This window comes from Lissotriton helveticus, chromosome 4_1 (genome assembly GCF_964261635.1).
Source record: "Lissotriton helveticus chromosome 4_1, aLisHel1.1, whole genome shotgun sequence".
NCBI classification, from domain to species: Eukaryota; Metazoa; Chordata; class Amphibia; order Caudata; family Salamandridae; genus Lissotriton; species Lissotriton helveticus.
Window position 1 is genome coordinate 701,831,698 of NC_136063.1, and position 16,517 is coordinate 701,848,214.

The 16,517-nt window shown below is 48.4% G+C and overlaps 1 protein-coding gene across 1 annotated transcript in view; it reads left to right on the plus strand.

The window, feature by feature from the left end:
* Positions 1-16,517, plus strand: part of PRKDC (protein kinase, DNA-activated, catalytic subunit) — a 3,158,350-nt gene that overhangs the window by 272,035 nt on the left and 2,869,798 nt on the right. Inside the window, exon 19 of the mRNA XM_078687323.1 lies at positions 13,872-13,958. Coding sequence (XP_078543449.1) covers positions 13,872-13,958 — 87 coding nt within the window. The remainder of the gene's footprint in view (positions 1-13,871; positions 13,959-16,517) is intronic.

Below are 16,517 nucleotides of genomic sequence, written 5' to 3' on the forward strand. Positions count from 1 at the left end.
TCGACCTTGTTCCGCGGAAAACCCTGTGGCAAGTCCTTGGAGGGTGGGGATGGCGCCTGCACTATTGAGCCTAATCGTCTGGTTACATGAGGATACTTTCGCCCGGGTTCGGTGGGGTCGTCAGGGAGAGGTAACGGAAACCTTCCCGGTTGAGCGGGGAGTGAGACAAGGTTGTGTCATGGCACCGACCTTGTTCTCGCTCTTCGTGAACGGGGTGGCTGAGTTCCTCTCCCTGATCCCGACTGATGCCCCGGCTATCTGTGGTGAGCGGGTCCCGATCCTCATGTTCGCGGACGATACATTGATCATGTCAAAAACGCCAAGTGGGCTCCAGCGCGCTTTAAAGCGCTTTGAAATTTTTTGTCTGAAGAGAGGTCTTGAAATAAACACGGCAAAAACAAAGTTTATGGTCCTTAACGGCCGTATACCATCTGGGCCTGCTAAACCTTTCAGAGGAGCGATGTATATGAATGGTGTCCCGCTAGAGCGGGTTGACGCCTTCACTTATCTGGGGGTCACACGCCAGAGAGATCGGGGGTGGATCAGGCAATTAGATATTGCAGTATTAAAACATCATCAACAGGCTGGTATTCTTCTGAAAAAATGTAGCTTATCAACAACAAAGCCCATTAGCCCACTATTGGAAATCTATAGGATGAAGGTGTTAAGCTCGACATTGTATGGTGCCGAGCTATGGGGTTTTCAAAATTTGAAAAATTTGACGCTAGCAGAAAATGAATTTTTACGTAAAGTAACTAGCGTCCCTATAAGTACTCCTTTAACACCTCTAATGTAGGACCTTGGACAAAAAGCGGTCCAGGACCTTGCCTCTCTACGGCCCTTGCTGTATTGGCGCCGACTGTGGACCACAGAGGAACTTCAACATTATGCACAGGGTTTACGGGAGATTATGACAAAAGATGGCTCCCAAAAAGTCCACTGGCTGAAGTCCATTCGGTCCCTACTAATTAGGTTGGGACTGACAGTGCTATGGGATGATCCGATAAACGCTACATTCCCTTCCAAGAAACTTCTGAAAATAAGCTATTGGGAGATGATAAATGCAGAAGTATGTATAAGGGGTTTTTCTTCACATCTAACAGGCCGTTTCCTAGAATTTAAGGCCCAACCGAAACTGGAATTGTATTGGGATGCCATAGAGAAAAATCAGGATCGTAAACTCTACTTTCAATTTAGAGTAGGCTCCCTTCCAGTTAGGTCTTTTACAGCCAATTGGGCAGGGGAAAACGGTAGGGATAAATGCCCTAAGTGTGGTGAAGAACGAGAAACAATAAGTCATTTCCTCTTCTTCTGCCCCTTATATTCTGCACCCAGAGCCATGTGGGTTAAGCCTATCTGCAGAGCGATTGGCACACGAAGGTATGCAGAGGCTTTAAGAATTTTAAGTACTGACCCCTGCCCTGTAATTGCTATTGCTATGGCCAAATTTCTGAAATGGGCCTGGGTAATCTGTATGCGCCTTGTTGCGGAAGGGCTCTGATTATTGATGAATTACTATTGCTGACTGTGTGTAAATATGTGGGCCTACTCAATTTGTGTAACTTATGTGCAATACCCCCTGTACTGTTAAAAATTATGGATTTTTGTTTTATGATTTTTGCTTTTATGCACTCAAAATAATTGATATTCGGCAATTGTATATAGTAGTTTAATTCAATCTTAGATATTTATTGAATTGTTTTTATTGGAATTTTATATTGAAAAACTGTGGTTTTATGTATGTTTTTATGTATGCTTTTATGACTTAATTGTCGAATAAAGTATGATGATGATGGGAGTGAATCTCGGTGTTGGTGTCCTCATTGTTGAACCTATGTACTTTCTTATGTTTTCCTGTCCATTCTTGACAGTTAAATTGTTTCACAGACTACAGACTGGTTACTCTACAATGTCTTGTTACTGTAAAATCGGGTGTATGAGGGTGAACGTGCCATTGTCCCGTGTCTGCAATTGTCCACATTCCTTGCTTTCTTCCACCTGCGATTCTTAGTCTATTCTCTTTGCCACCCCCTGCTCTTTTCTCCAACTCTTTAGTTTCATCGATGTATCTCATCTTCTCCACTTTGGCAGTGCAAGCTGTTGCACTGTTATGTTGCCTTCTGCAATGCTTTGTTTTAACCTCTCTTCAACTCCAAGATGTTTAACTCTCCCCTACACGCCTTGGTTATGCTGTTTTCGGCATATCTTAGGTTGCCTACCTCACCTCCTGCTAGCCTCTTCCTTAGCCCTTTCATAACTGCCTATTGTGTGCTTCGCCCCCTCTGTTGGCAGAAATCCTTCTCTTTTTCGGTCCACCACCCCGTCCTTAGTCTTCTCTCCCTACTTGAACTCCTCGTGGTCCTTCTTGATTTTTTTGCCTCTCCCTACCTACCCCAATGGTATTCTCTTAGTATTCATGTTATCTAACTGAGACTTCTAGTTGTAGATTCCTTACCTTTTGAATTTCCCCTGAGCGGCATTCTGGATCCTTAACATTTTTCATTAACAGTACCCTTGCGCATCGGTAAATGGTGTTGGTCGGCTCTGCGTCCGTCGTTGGCATTGTGTTTAACAGAAATGACGTCGTGGTACTCACATCGATGCCTCCCAGATGCTCTGACTTAAGTTCTTTCTATTTCTGCAGATCTGGAGAGAGCTACCCCTTACACTGTTTTTTTTTTTTTTAACTAATTTTATTTGCCTAGTTTTACATAGATGTCAGGGCTCTGCAGTCCAGAGGCCTCTGCACACAGCAATTACACAATAATAATGACTTTGACTTTTAGGAAGAGTATTGAACCGCATGATAACAACCCCCCCCCAACTCCACCCTCCCCCAGATTGCACCCATAATACAGAAGTCTGTCAAGTTTGTATCTGCACACCCGAAGATCACCGCCTCTCCGGGTCATCCCATCCTCTCCACCAATTAAACATAAATACAACAGATAAATCAGTCCAGCAACCGTGCCTCCACCTCCCGTGGCGGGTCCAGTTCTAATTCCCGGTAGTCCGCCCACCTCTTCCATATATTATAATGTTTGCGTGGGCACTCTCTGGCAAGGAAAATGGGCTGCTCAAGCCCCATACAAAAATCTAGCCCATTTTTCCACGTGGCCAAGGACGGAGCCCAGGGCGCCTTCCAGGCCTTGGCAATATCCCTTTTTGCTAGCGTAAGGCCCAGTAGCAAAGATGGCGTTTATATAGATTGCCCCCCACTCCCTCCATGACATGCCCCTTAGCTGTTTTTTGGCTACCCTTTTAAGTTTTTTAAGTCTTGGACTCCTGGTGTTGTCAAGATGTCTCAACATAGGTCCAGATTCAAGCCCTGCGGATCCTGTCCTCAGATGATATCCAAGACGGATCCACACCTTGTGTACCTCTGGTGCTTGGAGCCTGACTATGACCCGAAATCATGCTCCGAGTGCCAGGCCATGAATCCTAAGGCATTGCGAAAGTGGCCCAGAAAGCTGTTGGAGGTCCGGCGCTAGTCTCAGTGTTGCTCCCATTCTCGATTGAGAGAAAGTTCCAGAGAACGGTTGTGGTGCCTGCACCCCTCATCCTATTTGAAATCTTTGAGACGTTCAGGTAAGCTCAAGAAGAAGTCAAAGAATCATAGGCTTTCTTGGATTTCACCCCTTCCATCAGCAGATGTCTAGGCCTCCGTCCCTGAGCCTCTTTCCGAGACGACTCCGCACCTCCCCACCTTTCCTGGGGGCCGGAGCATCACTTGCCCATTTGCAACAATTTTATGAGGCCTTGCAACTTCATCTTTGGGCAACCTGGCTCTGCTGGTGCGCCTTTGGGCCCCGCTGAGTCGGCTGGATCCAGACCGACAAAGGTCATTCCAATTTGACCTTCCCCGACAGTGATTCCGGCAGCGACCCTCCCAACGCCGATTGTGCCACCCATCGGGATTGACCCCATCCTCATCCCGGACGTGGACACTGAGCCGAATTGACGTCGGTTCTGTCGCTGGAATGAACTTTTGTCCCTGGTGTTGATTTTGTACCAGGAGGTTGTAAAGCGGACTGGAAGGGGCAGCTGGACTTCTTACAAAGGCGCTTTCTCTTCTGCTCCCCCAGATATGGATTCAAAGAAGCTGGGCCATCTTAGGAAAAGAATGTTTTCTTCCTCGAGCTTGGCATTACGGTTGGTGAATACCGTTTGACTCTTGGGCCGATACTCCCATACCATCTGGGATGCAGTTGCACAGGTGCTGCTTCAGTGCCTGGAGAAGCCCCAAGCCGTTCTCTCCCAGGCAGTTGCGGACGGGAAAAGGGCAGAGAAATTCACAATTTGTTGTGGACTGGACATCACCAGCTCACTGGGCACAACGTTTGCCTTGTCGGTAGCATTACAATGCTACGCCAGGTTGAGGATTTCTGGCTTTTCAGGGCCTGTCTAATCTACCCTGATGGACATTGATGATAAGGCAGACTCCATGCTTCAGCGCTTCAAGGATTCTCGGGCCACGGCCAGATCCTTGGGTCTCATGGTTCCAACCTATCCCCCTCAGTCTGCCTTTTGGCCTTATGTGTGGCTATGGAAGGGGCGCCCAACAACATCCTGTCCAGCCCAGACACTGAGTCATGCAAGTTGTCCAGCCTCTGCGTGCCCGCGGATATGACACCCAGCGTCTTCTTGGGTCAGGGAGCCAGCGGACAGGCTAGTCCACCCTTTCCCTCTCTGCCACTCCCTCCAAACCCTCCATGTCTAACATTTCAGGCCATCATTGGCCAGTCGGAGGCAGGATTAGCCTTCACCTCCTCCGTTGGCAGTCCATCACGTCTGACAGGTGGGTTCTGCAGATAGTCCGAAGGGGCTACTCTTGGCGGTGTTCACAAAAGTGATGGTGGTGGTCGCAGCTCAGCTGCGCAGATCAAGGGTGCCAGTCTTCCCCTATCTTGAGTGGCTGTTGAAGGTGGGCTCGCCCCAGGTTGTAGTCTCCCACTTCCAGACTACAGCGGATCTCCTCCAATCCCTGGGGTTCACTATCAATATGGCAAAGTCACAGCTAACTCCCTCTCAAACGCTCCCTTTCATTGGAACGATACTGGACACAGTACAGTTTTGGGCCTATCCTCCCAAGAAGCGAGTTCGGGATATTCGGGCTATGATACGGATGTTGCTGTCCTGGGTTTAGGTGACAATGACTCTTAGGCTTCTGGGCATCATGGCCTCCTGCATCCCGCTGGTGGATAATTACAGATGGCATAAGCAGGCTCTGCGGTGGGACCTGAAGTTCCAGTGGGCGCAGCAGCCGGGCAATCTATCCAACTATGTCCAGATCTCAATGGGAACTGCGCACCAACTGCAGTGGTCACTAACAGACCAAGGTTGTGGTCAGAGGAAGATCCCTCTCCCTTCCCCTACTAGATCTGACGGTGGTGACTGATTCATCACTCCTTTGATGGGGCACCCACCTGGCAGAGCAGAGGCAGAGATCAGAGGCATCTGGTTTCCGTTGGAGGCCGGTCTCCATATCAACCTTTTGAAGCTCCCTGCGATCAGACTAGCACTGAAGGCATTCCTCACCTCTCAAAAGGGAAGTGGTGCAGGTGTTCATGGAATCAAATACCACATCCCTCCGATCGACCTCAAACAAGCCACCCAATCTCTGGTGCTGTCCAGACTGGACGCAGTCCTCACCGGTACAGCTTGCGCACACCTAGCCCCTCTCAAAACCACCCTCAATGCAGCAGCCAGAATGGTCACCGGAATAAAAAAATTTGACATATATCTCCCGCTCTGAGATCTAAAATGGCTCCCTGTGGAAATGCGAGCCAGCTTCAGAACTGCCTGCCTCACACACAAAGCCCTGCACACAGGGAAACCGGAATACCTAGCCTCCAAACTCAAGAAAGCCGGTCAAGCAAGAAGCCTCAGGAGTTCCAACGCCTTCCTCCTCATCCCCTCAAACGCGTAAACAAAAGACTGCAGCCCGCTCTTTTGCTGGCAACACTCTAAAAATCTGGAACTCCATCCCAGTTGACATCAGAACCACCCCCTCCTTTCCAAAATTCAAAAGCCGCCTAAAAGCCCTTTACCTCAACCGCGCCTTCCCGAACGCAATCAGGGAGTCATTGGACATCGCGTTCCCACCGAACAACCTTCAGACACCGCACGAACAAATACCCCTTGGGTCAGCACCGCTAAGAGAAAACTCCAGCACTAGACTTGCGTTCCCTAGGCTTTGAGACTGCCTCCCGACCTCTTTACCGCAATCCTACTCCTCGGATCCTGAGACCTCTCTACCTCAACGACGCTCCTGTGATGTTAAGCAGAACTGTATTGTCTCTGTTAGACCTGGCATCCTTGGCGTGGTTTTCCCTGACTTTTTGATCTCTGCCTCCTATGTTTTTGACTCTATGCTGGATTACGTTTTGCTGGTTTAGATGCTTTGGGCACTTTGCCACTGCTGATCAGTGCCAAGGTGCAAGTGCTCCTAGTAGGGCCTGTACAGATGTAAGGGACATGCTGCAGTAGTGGATTGCTGCCAAATTCGTTTTTCACTGTAGCAAGGCTACCCTGCCCATAGGACAGAATGAGGGGGGGGGTGGGGGCCCATGGGTGCCTGCCTATCTTCCCCCAGGAACAAGATAGAAAATCCAAACCTGGTTTCTCTGGATTCAGAAATCCATAATACATCTTTTAGCATAGGTGGTTTTTAAATGTTGTGTCTGAAAATAGCACTTTTAGAAAGTGGCTAATTTCTTGTCCAGTCTGTCTGTGTGCCTGCTTGGGTGTTTGAGTTAGAGGGAGTGTGACAGGGTCTGGGAAAGCTCCAGCAGTGGGATGATAGCTGGCTGCCCCTGAAGGTTAGGGGGAGGAGTGGTGCTGGGCTGTGCCCTGCCTGTGCGATACCGGCTCCCCTGTCTGTTGGGTGACGGATGTCCCTGCCTCCCTGCTTCAAAGGGAAGATTCCCCAGGACCGAGAGACTCCTGCCGCCAGAGCCTGGACAAGGGCGACCCGTGCTTAAATCACCAAACCTCAAAGGCATCAAAGACTATTTTCTGTATAAAGGAAAGAGCCGGGTAGATTAGAATCAGACTACTTCTGACTGAAGAGGAGAATCCCTGCTGAAGAGGACACCGTAAGAAGACCCCAGGAACAGTGCTGCCATTGCTGTGTGTCTGGAAGCTGACCTGCTGTCTTGTCTTGTCCTGCCTAAGAGGGACTGTTGGGACTGTGCTGTGTGCTTTGTCCCCCTCCTACCAAGAAGAACTCTCCAAGGGCTAGAAGAAGAGCTAGCCTCTTGGCCCCAGAGTCCAGGGACCAAGAAACTCTGCCGTGGTCATCGCCTTTCCCCCCCCTCCTGGCTGTGTGCGGGGGAAGGCTGTGTTGGTGACCTGCATTTGCCGAGAGAGAGGGTGCTGCGAGAGCCCGTGGGCTCGTATCCTCTCTCCCCAAGTCCCAAACTTCAGAAAGCATCGCCAAAGTTTAGGTGGCCGCCCTCCTGCCAGTAAATAGGAGCGCCGTGGGCCCCTGACTCTGCCCACGAAACCCGGCGTCCCCCGGTGCCCCCACCACCGAGATCTGCGAGGCACCGGGAGCCGAGAAGTAGAGGGGAGGCTCACCCAAATCGCCGCGCTGGGATTGGGCGGCGGGCTCTGACATCACCGCTGGGATTTCCTGAAGCCGCGTGGGGATTGGCTGGCGGCCCGCCGCGTCACCGGCACGCCGCGCAAGGATTGGCTGGCGGCCCGCCGCGTCACCGGCAAGCTGCGCAAGGATTGGCTGGCAGCCCCTGCCTCACACGGAGAAGGAGTGTGGATTGCCCAGCTAGCGAGGAGGAATATCGCCCACCCCCCCGAGACCCGGGAGCCGAGCAGCCTGCAGCTTTCCCCCCCCAGGTAACGCTCGAGTGTGAGACGAGTGCGAGCGCGTCCACCTGGGGGGAGAGGGAGGCCTAGCGTGTGTGCTTTCTTCTGTGTATCCAATCATCTGATCCCCCCCTGAAGAGAGGGGCAGTCCCCTGGCCATAAAAGACTGGTCGTGGGGGAAATTGAGGTGCCCAAGTTTTTGGCAACAGACTCTTTTTAAGTTTCAAGAACACTTTCCATGTGAAGAATACTTTTGACTCACAAAGCCTATTTTATGTTGGTATATGTCCGTTTTAAGTCTGCCTAAGAACATATAAAAAGATGATTTTTATATTATACCAGTGTGGTGTCAGTTTGTGGTGTTCCCTCTAATTATTGTGAGTGGTGGCGCAAATACTTTATACATTGCCCGGGAGATAAGCCTGTCTGCTCTGCCAAGCTACCAAGGGGGTGAGCAGGGATTATCTTTTGACGTACATCCACCTTGCCTTGACTAGAGTAGAAGGTCCCTAGTTGGTCAGAGGCCGTGGCCCTACCAAGTATGGACACCCAATTCTAACAGTCTCTCTTCACACTTATGCATTTTTCCACCATGCCATTATCATGTATTTGTCTTCTCTACATCATGTTGTAAAGCGCTCCAATACCCTCGGCTCTAGCTAGTGCTATAGAAAACCTCTAAATAAATAAATAAACACCACTGCATTGTCATACTGCAACAAAGAGGGTGGGGTGGGGTCGCGGACCCTTTGTCGGCACAAGGTCTCTTTCTCCGGTGGACGGAACCTTGGTTTGATCTGTTTTCCTCCAAAGAGAACTCTAAATGTCTGCACTATTGCGCTTTGGAGTTTCCAAGGCGGTGCACACTCGCAAGTGCAGCTTCGGCCTCCTCTACACCTTTCTACCTATACCACTTCTGTCCAGAGTGCTCAAGAAGATGAGGCACGACCGGGCTCAAGTCATTCTCATGGCTCCGGTTTGGGCACGAAGAGCCTGGTATCCTGACCTTCTGAGCATGGCCATCGATCCTCCAATCAGGCTGCCCCTTCAGGAGGATCCTCTGTCACAGTAGCAGGGGATGGTTCTTCATCGTATCCTGTTCAGTCTCCGCCTCCTTGCGTGGAGATTGAGTTGCGTCAGTTGACAGCTTTCTACCGTCCAGCCGAAGTCTGTGATGCGATCTTGGCAGCCAGGCGTTCCGCCACAATAACAGTATACACCTGTAGATGGAACACATTTGTGGCATCGTGCACAGCAAAAGCTATTTGTTGGAAAGTAGGATCTGCTTTCATGGTTACTTCAACTTTTTGCTGGCATCAGTATTTTTTTTACTAGTCTGACCGGGATCTTGCTAATCAGGTGCCCAGTCACTGTGCTTCCTCCCTAAATTGACTGATAAGTACTTCTGTACCTCAACAATTGGCTACTGGTGTTCATTTGTAAGACCATAGTATATGGTACTAAGGTAGCTAGGGCAGAGGTACACCAGGGGTCTCCCATGGGCTGCAGCATGTATTTTGCAACCCTTGAAAGACCACTCAAACTGTGACTACAGGCCTGCCATTGTAGCCTGCGCAAGTTGATGCTTGCACCTCTCACGACGGATATGTTTCCTTATATCCGAGCTCACTACACTTAAAACATATCAGTCACTCCTACGGCAGGCCTTTCAGTCCTGAAGGCATGGTACTTTGTTTTAAGTGTGAGGGTGCCCCTGCATGAGCAGGATACCCCTACATTCCCTGGAGTCGATTCTCCAGGCTTTGTAAGTGTGGTCAGCCATTTTTGTACAGTGGACATCAGTCATTATGAGATGTCTAAATGTATAGTGGCTGAACCGAACCCGGTCATTTTTGGTATCAAACGTGTTGGAATCATACCCCAACACCGATTCCAGTGTTGAAAGTATGATCCCATGTACTGGGGGGCTCCCTTTGGGTACCCTCTTTACTCGCGGTTACAGCCTTTCATGGTCTAACAGCAAGCTAGTGCTGTTGCTTGCTGACCACAGACATGATTCTGCCCTCCTGCTGCTGAGCCAAGCTTGAGCAGGGGAAGGTAGAACAATAGGTTTCCTGTCGCAGGGAGGTGTGACCACCTCCCAGATAGGACTTAGTATATATGGCTGGGTTGGGAGCGCTTACCAGTGCACCAGACTGCTTTAAAGGGCACATTTGGTTCTCTCCTTATGTTCTCAAGTTTGAACCAGTTCAAGGAGCCCTCCTGCTCTTGCGCGAAACTGGACAAAGGACATGGGAGTATCCTCCCTTCTCTCCAGACCCTCTTCTGGAAGGGAACCCTGAGTCGTACCAAAGCTTTCCCTAGGGTACTTAAAGGCTTACCTATAGGTGGCTCTTCAGAATCGTCGTCAGGCAAGACTCAAGCCAGAAACCATGTCAATCTTAGACTGTCTGAACACTTGGACTGTGCTGGACATTGCCTGGAACCAAGACTGCATCAAGGAAGACTCCTGCTACTCCTGGTCTCTCTGTTCTGAAAGTTTTGTTCATCTGTGTCTGTGCTTCATCTAGGATCTTCAACAGACCTGTGGGCATCAAGGACACCTGAAGTAATCTCCCTTAGAGTGAAAGACTCGCTCCCTGCATCTGCAGGCACCGCAACAAAGCTGATGTCCCATGGACTTCGAAAGGCTCAGCAACACAGGTGGTGGTTCTGCAACTCCCTCGAGGCCTGACCTGTCCTCTCTGCAATTTTGAGGCCAGTATCCCTCGCTGGAATGGCTGGGACCAAACCCCTGTGCATGTTGCAAAGTCTTGTTAACTCTGCACTTCAGAATTCTTCGGTCTCCTAGAAGCTCCAGCCTCCAGCATCTCTTCCTGCCAAGTACAGCGTCCTTCCTGCATTCTCTGCACCGTGTGCCTACATACTTGATGAGTTGCACGAGGTCCTTTTGCCATTCCTGTGCCTTCGGTCTTTGGGTCCTCTCGAGGGTCTTCTTCTGTTCCAATGGGCTCCCCTACTTCCTCGGGCTGTTCTTACTCCCCTGCTGGTGGGGAGTTCCATGGACTTTGCTGGTCCCAACGTTTTCCTTCTGTGCTTTCCATGCCTGTCGCAGCTGCCAAGGCTTGTTGGTACTCCCACCGGACACCGACCCCCTGGTTCTCGACTTCTGACATGGGATAGCTCCTGCATGGCTCTTGGTCTTTATCACATCGCCTGTACCTCACAGCTGAAGCGACAAGGTCACCGTCCACTCTTCTGAGCCATCCGTCATCGGTGGGCATTGCTCTTCCGTGCCTCCTGGTCACCTCCGAGTGGCATAGATACTGTCCCCTCTAGTTACAGGTTCTTCCCTTCAAGAATCCATCCTTGGACTCTTGCGCAGTCTTCTCAGCTGAATCTTTCCTGAAATCCTCCACTGTGGTCTACACCTATGCACCTGGCTTCCCTGGTGTAGGTATCCTGGTTCCTGGGGTATTCACAGGTGGGGTAGCTCTCCAAACTTCTGTCTTCCACGGGGTTTCTTCAAGGTCAACTGTGAAGGGTTCTCCTTCTTAAAAACTGCAATTGCGACTTCTCCATTGACTTTTATTGGACACATGGCTGTGTTTCCACCCTGTGCACAGCCTCCGTGGGGTCCCTGGGTACTTACGTTGGGTGGTTCATGGTGTCCCCAGCTTATTTGAGTCTCTTGGTCCAAGTCCCCACTTTGGTTGCAGTTCTCATTCCACTTTCTTAATGTATGGTTTGGTCTTCCCCTGGAAATCACTGTATTTTGTGCTTACTTACCTATTTGCAATTGTAGTATTGTGTATTTGTGTTTATATCTCTGGGTAGGAGATATACCAATGTATTAGTGAGTGTTGTGTACAAAATAGAATTTGTTATATGTACACACTGTTTCTTTTAACATGCACTACATGATTAGGACTGGTAAAACAAGCTGCTTAACACTCTTTCAAAATAAGCCTGAAGGCTGCTCACCACAGCTACCACTTTGAGATCTTTCAAAGGTTCTCAAAGACCACTAAATCACCATAGTGGTTGCATGGATTAGTGCAAGATGCTTCACTTAAAGAAGTGTGCACCATATACTAAGCAAGACTTCTACACTGTTGATCCCCTTTCTGCCTATCATTCAGAGGTTATGTTGTACATATTATCTTTGGCCCAGCAAAGCTCTGCTTGGGCACCCTTTGGGCCATTTCTCTCATTGTCAAAAGGTTTCTGAAGGGCCTTACTCATTTGTTTCCTCCGTCTCCTTTCATAATGCCCCAATGGGATTTAAATTTGGTTTTCACTTTCATGTGTGCTCCCTTCGAGCCTCTTCATAATTGCCCTCTCAGGCTCCTAACCCTCAAGACGGCTTTCCTCATTGCCATCACCTCCGCTTGCAGAGTTAGTGAGCTCTATCATCCAAGCCTCCCTATCTGTCTGTCTATACAGATAAAGTGGTGTTTGAAATAAAAGCTTTGTTCTTCCCTAAAGTAGTCACGCCCTTTCATGTGGGATAAATTCATTACCCTGCTCACTTTTTACCCGCCGGCATCCCTCCAATGACGAGGAGAAACTCCACTGCCTGGATCCAAAGCGTGCGTTGTCTTTCTGTCTTGATCGTACCAAAGGCTTTCGGATGGACGATCAACTCATCATTGGATATGTGGATGCCAAGAAGGGTCAGGAGGTACAGAAAAGGACCATATCTTGATGGGTTATCCTCTGCATTAAATTGTGCTATGCATTGGCAAAGAAGGAACCTTCTGTGTGGTTACATGCTCACTCTAATAGAGCAACAGCGGCAACCAATGCATTAGCAAGTGGAGTCCCAATCCTGGATATCTGTCAGGCGACAACATGGGTATCTTTGCACACATTTACCAAACAGTACTGCCTGGACAGCCAACTCCAGTAGGACCGGTATTTTGCTTATTCGGTCCTCCAGGTTTTTCTCATGTGATCTTGGTTCACAGACCCGCCTCCAGGGTTGGTATTGCTGGGGAATCTATTCTAACGCTAAGGAATATACAACTAGAAGTCTCTATCAATTGAGCAAGTTAACTTCCCTTCTGTAGCGATGTATCTGGTAGAGACATATTCTAGTTGTAGATTCCTTACCACCCCACCCATCCGCCCCACTCTGCAAAGTTTGATCCACCAATGCTCAGTGTCTTTCATGGCTCTGCGCTTCTGACTGTGAAAGTCGTGTTAAGAACTGACGTCAGCGTGCTCACCAAGCAGCTTCTATGTCGGTCCTACTACGTCATTTCTGGTGCGCACGACAACTGACGCGGAGCCGACCGACGCCACCTACCGGCGCATAGGGGTACTGCTAATGAAAAATCTCCGGATACAGACTGACAACTGGGGGAAGTTTTAAAGGTAAGGAATGTAGAACTACACTATGTCTCTACCTAATACATTGTTACCGAATGTAAGTTACCTACTCCAATTGTCCGTCTCCTTAAGTTAGCTAGTTTCTTGTAGCTTTTCTCTTCTGCTGCCTTCTGATTATTTTGTTTACTGATGTCCCACACCCCTCAGGTTTATTCGATGCACTGCATTTATAACGTTCATTATTTCTTATTGTTAGGACTGTGCTCATTTCTTCAAATTCTTTATTTGAAGTAAGAAGTCATTGACATTGTTTATGTTCTCTTGTAAAGTATCCCCCTACTTTACAGTGCAGGAGTTGTCTATAAAACTGTTAAATAAATAAACCAAGAAATGCTCCAGTAGTGGAACAGATTCAAAAGAGAGATGTTCTCCTTAACTCACGTGAAACCACTACTATTGAGCTTGAAGACAGTTATTATAAAACGTTGTCTTGGTCAGTGAATTCTGGTTGTCATTTTATTGTTTGCTGATTGTTCATTTTGAGGTAATAGACACCAGTGCTAGCACACCGACTGTACATGTGATGCAGTCATGAAGGTCTTGTGCTCTCTGACTTGGTTAATCCTTAACACATTAACCCACAATTTTAGAAACTCCAAGCAATTTGAAAATCTAGAAATTGCCAGAGGGCCTTCTGTTTATTTGCATAACTGTTGAATGCTTCTTAATATAGGTATTTTTATTTGCAGGGTGTTAATTCAAAGACCCACAAGAAATGCCCAGTAGAGCCGGAAAGGGCCTCCTGTTTTGCGCTGTTTGCAAAATTTGGAAAAGAGGTAAGAATGAGAGCAGATGGAGCAGAGCTGAGAGCTGCACGATGTGACAAGAGGGTAGATACATGACTGGTGCTGTAGTGGGAAGCGATTAGGATGTAGATCCTATTGAGGTAAAACAGGTGATGTTTAGGCTCTTGTGTCAACGTGAAAGAGGGGTGAATGCAATTTTACCCAGAGGTATGCTGTACCAGTGATGTGGGCGATCACTACACTGCTGGCCCTGTTAATATTGATGCACAGGAAAGCACTGGCTGACGATATCCCGTTGTTGCCGCCTTTTGCTCCCTTGAGGGTAACTACTAACCTTTGAGTAAATTGGACCTAAATAATAATACTGATGGCACATCGATTGGCTAGTGGGATTAAAATGGAGGCATGAAATCCTAGCAACATCCCCGTTAACCTGGCCTGTAGTTAGTCATTGAAACCTCCCCTCACCACCCACCCCCACCCAACTGAGTGGTGACTCTGGGGTTCACTTAAACTTTCTCAAACTCATCCAAGGTTCCTGTGTCTTTTTGCCGGTTTTCACTTTCTATTTCCGACAGTGGTAACCCGCCCATGCACTTATAGTTAAGTGTTCCTCACTGTGGACTGTTCATGAGTGTTATAGTTTAAGATTGGTGGCTGTTACTACCAATGGTTAGAAGTTAACTTTGTTAACATGAGTGATACCTCACTTCAGCAACTGAGGTGTATCTTGCTTTTGAGAAGATCCTTGATTCATGTTTTATGCCATTGTTTTACATGTTTTTACATATAGATAAAGTCAAAAGAAAAATAACAGTGCCCTGGATACAGGTCTTTTTTTTTGTACTACAATGGGAGTCACTCCAATAGAAAGACTGCTTACTGCTCTTCCGTGTCATGACTAGGTCCCCTGACTCCCTTGGTTACTTTGGATGTGTGAGTGTAGAATGTCAGCGTTGTCTGCAAATACTCTTTCTGTAGAATGTAGGTTATGTTTTTATTGCAATGCAGGGTACTGCAATAAAAATACACTGAGCTGCTTGCAAAACAAAACATTCATGTTTTTATTTTTTATTTTTGTATATTTCTTTTTATTAATACAAGGCATTCAAATAAGTGCATAGAACAGAGGTTAGACATTCCCATACATCATTACAATAGATCAAAAATACTTGGGGGGGGATGTGAAAAGAAAGGAGGAGGGGGGGCCGCAGTACTTTTACATACAAGGGTCACGGGGATGCAAATATATCCAAAAGAGGGTCAACGTGTGGTACACAAATCTCTTCCCTGTATTCATTCCACAACCCCCAAACAGTCACCCATTTACAGAGTCGGCCTCTAGCCAGATAGACGGTTTTCTCCCGAAACATACAAGTGTGGGAGGCCTCCCGGATCCCCACCGCTGTGCTATATTCCGTTTCGCTATCATTGCCCCTAGAATGGCCCACTTGGTCTGCGCTGTGTTTAGATCTGTGGGTTCCCAGATATTAAGGATAAATCTCCTCGCCTCTGGTAACACTATTACCCCCAACACCTCTTGCATAACATCATGTATAGATCTCCAGTACTCCACCATATAGCGACATTCCCAGAGGATATGGAGGAACGTGCCCACTTGCCCACATCCTCGCCTGCACAACCCTTCTTCAGAAAGCCCCATCCGGACCAAGCGTGGACCTGTGACATACATCCTATGTAGAATTTTCAACTGGACTAGCCTCAATCGCGCTGGAATCGCAACCTCCCTCGGAGAGGACACGGCCGATTGCCAGTCTTCATCATCTAGTTCGATACCGTCCCTCATCCATTTACCCCTCAACTCTACGAGGAGATCTACTCTGTGGTTGATTAATTTCTTATAGATGAGGGAAATAGTTCTATCCGGCAAATGCCCATCCAATATTCTATCCTCCAATGGCGAGGCCTCAGGCAGCTCCTCCTCCGCCTGTATTGCCGACCGTAGGGCATGCTGAACCTGCGCATAGCGAAAATACTCCGATCCATTCAGCTCACACTCGGTTTGTAATTCAGCAAACGTCTTAATTCTGCCCTTGACCCAAATATCGCCAATTTTAGCAATCCCTATCAAGTCCCACTTAGCGAAACCTTTCGTGTTCCAAAGCTTTCCTAGTGCGTCCGAGTCAAATAGTGGAGTGGCCAGCGTAAGGCGGTCCCTCCACCCCAAAGAGCTAGTGGCATCGTGCCATATCCGAACCGCTACCTTCGTTGGTCCCGTCAAATTTTTCCCTGACGATTTGGCATACATAATTTCCACCCGGAAGTAGCCATCTATCCATAGCATATCCAGGGTTGGGGACAGGCCCATAGGTACCCTGGTTTATGGCCGCCAATTGAGAAGCCCAATAGTACCTTCTGATGTCAGGGAGGGAGATACCACGGTAACGTCAATTTAGCCAAAGCAATACTAGGTCTACCCTCCCATAATAAACTACGCTGCACCTCCTCCATCTCTCGGAACTAACTGGCCGGGACTATATCTAATGTATTCTGGAGGGCATAAAGAAAACGCGGTAGGGTGTGGCGAGGTACGGAGGCAGAGGTCAATGATTTTGTCAGGGAGGTAAA